Source organism: Acyrthosiphon pisum, unplaced genomic scaffold (genome assembly GCF_005508785.2).
Source record: "Acyrthosiphon pisum isolate AL4f unplaced genomic scaffold, pea_aphid_22Mar2018_4r6ur Scaffold_21548;HRSCAF=24219, whole genome shotgun sequence".
Classification (NCBI taxonomy): domain Eukaryota; kingdom Metazoa; phylum Arthropoda; class Insecta; order Hemiptera; family Aphididae; genus Acyrthosiphon; species Acyrthosiphon pisum.
The window spans coordinates 70,825-78,331 of record NW_021771027.1 but is presented as its reverse complement, the minus strand read 5'-3'; the positions used below and the strand labels follow the sequence as shown (position 1 = coordinate 78,331).

The window sequence follows — 7,507 nt, the reverse complement described above, 5'->3', positions numbered from 1 at the left end:
CCATTACCGGAAAATGTTATCATATAACATCTCTAGATGAAGAACTTGTTTGGAACAGGAAGTGATAAAATATGTAGTGTTTTATATAGGTACATTTGGAAAAACAGATTTTATAGATTATTTTCCCAATTATAATCCCAATTATTGTAACAAATATATTAACAATTTAAAATCATAAAAAAAAATATTAGTTTACCGCGTATAAAAGATTATTCAGTACTCCAACCCCTAAACCAGATCTTCTAGTAGCCATACTAGATACCATCCGCCATTCTTGAATATTGTAGTCGAAAACTTCTGTACTATTAAAATAATAATTATCACTATATCCGCCAACCTTAAATTTATTATGATATAATTTATTGTTATTTACTTAATATAAAATAATTAATAAAAAAAACTAATAAATTATAATTCAACATTACTTACGGCATATAGATAATCATTTATCACACCAACTCCAAAATACTCTCGTTCTTGTATCATCTCATAAGTTGGTTTCCAACACGGTGATTCTGATGATAAATCTATCACATCAACAGATTGAAGAGATGAACAATCATCCAAAGTACCACCCACGGCAAACACTAAATTATTTTTCACTGTTGCTAGACAAGCTCTTATTCTACGGCTTGTAATCACTTCTGGTCCATAATGCCATCGGTCCATTTTTGGGTCGTACCATTCTGTACTCCCAATTAATTCATTTTCACATCCACCAACAACAAAAATAACCTGTTATATTGAAATCAATAAATATATTGGAAAGAAAAATAAATTATAACAGAATCATACTTTATCTCCATGTATATTCCTAGGTCTATTCCGGATGTTTTGTGGAATAAGCTCTTCTGAATTGAGTATATGAAAATGTAATGCTTCAATTATGTAATCTTTACCTAAAAAATTATAAATATATATTAATTTACCATAAAAGCTTAAGGAAGAAACTTACATTTAAAACAATTCTTAATAAGAGGTTCCTCAACTACTTTTTTTAAAATGTAATGTTTTGATATTAATGGTAAACGTATTTGTTCCATTAATTGGGGAAAAATAGTTTTTCTTAAACCCAATTCATGTTTGACCCATCGAATAACAGATTCATATACCTAGAATAATAAATACACTTTTAAATTAATTGCGCTACATGAGTAGGTTGCTTAATTTTTCCTATCCCAATACTAAAATATAACAATAATCAATGTTAGTTTGCATACTTTTTTTTCAGATGGAACTATAAGTTCATCACTAGAGATCAACTTGACTACTTGTTCGTATGATAAGGATAGAAATTCTTCACTATCAGCTACTTCTCTATGAATCAAAATATGATAATAATAAATACAATTTTCTTATAGAATCATAATGATAAATAATTTTTGCATACGAAAAGTGTTGTTGAATATATAATTCTGAATTTGTTAACAATTTCGTACAGCTATGTAAATCAGCTATTTCTTTTATACCGATACAATTTGTAGAGCAGAGTTGTGTCTCTAAAAAATCACAACATGCATCTTTTACTTCTTGTAACTGTAACAGATTTGCCGCTGGTAGCAAAACCTTGAGCAATAAACAATAAACAATTTGAATTATTTTGTTGTATATAATAAAATCTAATTATATATATTATTACCTGAACGTTTTCTTCAGTGACCACGATAGCCCCCGAATAAATAAAATTTACTAATAGCTGTAAAGCGGTTGAATCAATCTCTCTCATAACAACAAGATCATGATTTTTTTCTGCAAAATTTGTGAACATTGCATGGAAAAATGGACTAGCCGATGCTAAAACCACTTTGTGTGCGAATATTATTTTTTTATCTTCCGTTTCAAGTTTAATATCACAAAAAATCTCGCATCTAAAAACAAAAATGTGTTACTAATATTTATGTAGCTAATTAAATCATTTACCACTTACTTGCGTAAGGATTGTAATACTTCAAATAACTCAGAATAAGATGTTTTTTTATACTCGTATTTAGCTGGTTCACATCTTCTGGATTCTGGTATTAGCGTTGCGTTTTCCATTGTGAATTGAGGATATAATATTGAGTTCAGGATTTTAATGCCTAAAAAACTTAAAAATGAACATTTTAAAATCAAATATAACAAACGATAAAAATCGGTAATAATCCTCTATCAAATAAAGTCATATTAAAAAAATGATGCGTAATTCAATGATGTAAAATAATTGTATACGAAAGTTGATTCTGATTGAAGACGGTCTGTCGGCCTATATTTACTAATAGACAATAGACTCGTATAGACTTACCTATAAATATCAAATATTGTTCAAATTGTAAGTTAAAACGTTCAAACAAAATTAATGTTCTGTTATTAATCTGTTATTTATCTGGTATAAAATAAGATTAGCGCACACAGTGCCATAATAATATATAATCAGTGTTGTAAAAAATATTTTTAAAAAGTATTTAAGTAGTTACTCAAATGCTTTTAATATACCACCCAAATGCTATATATAGTTAAGTATTTGAGTAACTACTTAAATACTTTTTGGAAGTATTTGAAATAGGTAATCTACAAACATAAAAAAAGAAAGGTGGGCAAGTGGGTGTCGCTCTGCTGTACAATAGGTTACAAGTGGGTCACTGTAATGGATGGTGTTAAATTTGTATTCAATGATATAATATCATTGTATAAGAAAAACGATTCTGAGCAAAAAACGTCAGTCAGCCTATGATATTACTAAATATATATTTTGATGATATTATTGTGAATCAAGTAATTTATATATTACAACATATTTATGTGGAACCTTGTTTTAAATTTTCAATCCTTAGCTATAAAAGTTGTTAAGTATACAAAATATCTATTAAATTTTAAATTTGATAAATTTTGTTAAAATTTAAACTTTAAATGCTTATTAAAAGAACTGTGCAGATGTATTTTTAATATTTTTCAACTGCTATTGTCACAATATATCAAGAACCTTTTATTACATATTCACGCTTTTTACCCAACAAATAAAATTGTATTGATATTTATGGAAAAAAAAACTTAAAAAACTGATAACTTAAAATGTCTGTAAACAGCTCAAAAAGAGTCAAAATATTTTCCAAATTTTATGATGTATAGAAAATGAAAATGTTAACATTCAGTAAAATGTTCATGTATCAACAGTTATTTGTTTTTGAATAAAAAAAAAATAACAAAACCACTACATGAAAAATCGGGTAAATATCCAATGTTGCAAAAATATGAACTTCAAACGCTCATAAAAGTTTAATTTGATAGGTTTGTAGACATTTTTTTTCTTGATAAAGGTAGACAAACTTATGAATAATCTTGAATTATATTTTCAAATCTTAGATTTAAAAAGAAAATTTTTTATGAATTCTAACTCAAAATAATTTTTTTAATTTTCGTGATATTTATGTATTTTGTCAAGATTTGAACTTTAAATGCTTGTAAAAAAAAATTGTTACTGGCTGTTAATATGAGGCTTGTATCAAGTTTGTAACCCAACAAAAAGTTTTATTGACATTCATAAAAAAATAACTAAAACACAATTGGAAACTGAACAGTTCAAAACAAATCTAAATATTTTAAAAATTTTAACGTGTGTAGAAAATGTAAATATAAACAACCAGTGAAAATTGCATGTATATAAGTTCATTTGTTTTGGATACACCAAAAACCAAATTTTGTCGAAAACTGATTTTGCATAAAAATTCCCGTTTTTCCTTAATTTTTATGTTGTTTTTCTTGGCACTTTTGAAAACTATTGAGAATTTTAAAATTTCACCTACAGAATGCACCACCTTTTATTGTTATAATCGAAAATTTGTTTATTGTATTTTAAAAACATGATTCGTTCAATAATCAAAATGCTGATCAGTCATGTTAGTTCTTTTTTAGTGATAGTTTCACCTCAACAATGAACTTTTCTGTACAGAGGTATATATTAGTTTAAAGCTATATTATATGTATTTGGCTATCCCATACCGTCATCAATCGTCGTCGACGATAAACGATAATGATAATGTTGATAACCATTTTCTTGGTAAATAGGTTTAGTAGTTAGTACTAATCTCGGTTCTAATAATTAATAATATTTTCGTATTGTTAAACTATAAAGTATAATAGCTGTCAAGCAAGACTTAATAATCCAATTCTGGTACCGACGTACCATTTCGAGTTGATAACGACTGTGGAAATAAAACATCCTATAATTAAGCTATTAATCGACATAACCCGATATCAAATTGTCCGTAAATATAAAATATAATAATATTATAATACTGTTATAACGTTGAAGCCTAACGTTGAAGGATGACCACGACGGCACGGTTTTTTTTATTTAATGATGATTATAAATAGAAACAAAATAAGAATTAAAAGAATAAAAAAAATATTCAATAAAATAGTATTCAATAGTAAAAAAAAGTATTTGGATAATTTTACTAGAATACTTTACAACACTGTATATAATATAATATAACCACTAATAAAGCAGTGATTCGTAATATATAATAATAATAGTAATAATAATTTTAAGTCGGTGTCTACTATTTGAGCCAATTAGACAATAGTTTATAAAATTATCATGCTATTATAACATCCACAATGTAAGGCGTACAATAATAAGAAATAACAATATTCCGACGTTCAGAGCACAATGAAATAATAATTTAAAAGCTGACGATCGGCGCTTGCACAATACGATACCTAGGTAATATTAATATAATGATTGAATGCGTCGATTTGCGTACACGAGTATCATATTGTATTGAGACAGTGAAAGAAGAACGATTATTGCCAAAAAAAATACGATACCTGAAAATAGTGCGGCTTGAGCAGACGGTTCGGTATTCAGCGCAGTAGTGCAGTACTTACAAGCACCAAACAATTAGTATTGAATATAATATTAATATTGAACACACGAAAATATCAATATAAAAATAGTTAGCCGAGAAAGACGGACGGGCAGACAGCTGCAAATGCGATTGTGCGTGTGAGTGTGCGTCGTGCGAGTGCGATCGGCGGGCAATGACTGTGTACATGACAAATTATTTATTTATTTTGTCATGACTGTGTACTTCTGACCACATTTTGTTGTCGTTTATGGGTATTAGCGTAGATGCCAGATAATAATAATACTGTTGTAATAAGAAGTATGCTCTCACTGATAAGACTGCACATATTTTTTTAAGGGGCCATGTATAATTTATATAGGCAACCGACAATAAACACGAGGCGACGTCACCAGTATACCTAAATAAATTTATGCTAGGCGATGCACATGCGCGAACTAGGACGAAAACACGGTTCGCGTTCATCACACTTCTTGTTTCTTATACTATGGTATTATACGTTCCTATATAATAATAATAATAATAATAATAATAATAATACATTTATATTTGTATTATTATAATAGCGTGGTGAGCCATCACCACGTACTCCCTCTCTACGGTCCCTCTGCACCAGTTGGCCGGTTGGCGACACCCAAGGCTTATAGATAATATAAATATCTATTATCTATAAACCTTGGACGACACCACGATTAAAGATAGTACTATCTTTAATCGTGGACGACACCGACCCGCGTCCGTCATGTCAAGACTCGCGGTGTCTCCACGGACGTCGCAGCGTGCCGGCCGCCGGGCTCGACTCCCCTTCTCTGGTAACGACTCTCCTCGAGACTGCACGGCGCAGTGCGCAAGCGTCTCCCACGACTCGGTCGCCTAGTCCTGTGCCTCCGGGACGCTCTCGGCACGACCGACGACACCGACGTCTACCGCCGCAGCACGACCGACCTTCTCCCGTTCATAATATAATATACAAATTGTCACGTTCTCTTCACGACTTCACTACGCCTTTCGATTTCCATAATAAACTCAATGTGTCATCTCGTCTCTTTATCATCACCATCCGCCTACGACCTACCTCTATTTAAGTAACACTCAAAATTTAGGCTACGAGGGAAGCACGCGAAGTCAGCGACTACAATATTTTCCTCGTACGCCACAATAGCGATATTGTGTTGTAATAATTAACAACTATTATAGTATGGCGGCGTATAATTCGGATTCAGATTTTGTATTCCGTTCAAACACTGGTTATGGGTAAAATCGTAATTGTGTGTAATGTGTATTTAATTGGATAAAATAAAAAGTTGTCGACCGGTCGAGTCTCGGGATAGGAAAAAACGGGAGACGGTATTTTGTGACAGGTTCTTATAGTGGGTACCTACTAGTAATTTGCGCTAATAATAGGTACATTTAAGTAGGTAGATACATTATGATTATGTTATCTGCGCCCAGTGTTGTAAAATACTTTATTTTTTTATAGTAAAATTATTCAAATCATTTACCTTGTATTATAATAGAGACTATGTTGTAAGTCTATGATTCAAATAGTTTTTTTCCGTATTTAATACTTTTTTAAATTATTTTATTTTTGAAGTATTATTGAACGGTATTTTAAATAATGTTTTTTTTTATTCCTTTAATTCTTAATTTGTTTTTATTTGTAATCCTTGTCAAATAAAAATACATGCCGTCGTGGTCATACTTCAACGTTATTAGTTATTACAATAATTAATATACGTATTATTATGTACGTTATTAATGTACTACATAATATTTACCCTGAAAATGGTTATCATTATTATCGTTTATCGCCGACGACGATCGTCGATCGATGACGGTATTCGATGTCCAAGTACATAATATTATTATAGGCATATCGCATAATTATATCTCTAAATATACAGTCACAGTGTTTGGAAAGAACGCGTTATGCCGTTCTATTTAATGCGAACGATCCATGAACGCGTTCAATCGATTATAGAGGTGTTGTGGTCCAGTAATTGTGGAGCATGGTTGACAAAGGTCGAATCAAATGAATTAACACGTAGTCAAATTAACTATTATGAATTTATTAACATTAGGTTAGTATTTAACACTCAGAGTAATGTTAAAATTTAAGACAAATTGAAATATCTCTAGCATCATGCATGAACACTGTCAAAAGTCGTCACGCAGAAATAGCGTGTCTTGTCTCCCTCTGGGAGTGCCTTTTATATACTCTAGACAACGCGTCAGATTACATGGTCTTTTACAAGGCCCCACTTAAGTATTCGCTATGACTCTTTTTGTACTTTAGAAACTAACTTTTCCTTGTGACATTTATTAATAGTAATTAATATAATATTGTGTCACGTACACTATGCGTAATACTGTAATAATAATATATACGCGTGTGGTCCCACACCTTGAGTATTGCAACAGAGGGACATTTGAACGCGTTCAATTATTAGTTATTACGCGTGTTATGGCAAGCATTACAACAATATAATATTATAATATATTTAAAGTATTACAACAAATAGTTAGGACTCGCAAAATTCAACGATTATAATTTTGTTATATATACAATATACTAAACACATCCGGGTAGCAAAATCACATAAAGACCACATGAGCTAAATAATAATAATAATAACCAGCTGGGTATTTTGGGGGGGGGGGGG

The 7,507-nt window shown here is 30.5% G+C and overlaps 1 protein-coding gene across 1 annotated transcript in view; it reads right to left on the bottom strand.

Annotated features, from left to right (window-relative positions):
* The window catches only part of LOC100165678 (kelch-like protein 2), a 7,998-nt gene extending 2,919 nt beyond the window's left edge, over positions 1-5,079 (bottom strand). Inside the window, exons 1-9 of the mRNA XM_016802073.2 lie at positions 4,807-5,079; positions 1,928-2,086; positions 1,640-1,868; positions 1,391-1,566; positions 1,221-1,317; positions 956-1,112; positions 796-899; positions 430-735; positions 197-337 (exon numbers count right to left, since the gene is read on the bottom strand). Coding sequence (XP_016657562.1) covers positions 197-337; positions 430-735; positions 796-899; positions 956-1,112; positions 1,221-1,317; positions 1,391-1,566; positions 1,640-1,868; positions 1,928-2,037 — 1,320 coding nt within the window. The 5' untranslated portion in view covers positions 2,038-2,086; positions 4,807-5,079. The remainder of the gene's footprint in view (positions 1-196; positions 338-429; positions 736-795; positions 900-955; positions 1,113-1,220; positions 1,318-1,390; positions 1,567-1,639; positions 1,869-1,927; positions 2,087-4,806) is intronic.
* Positions 5,080-7,507: the final 2,428 nt, after the last annotated feature.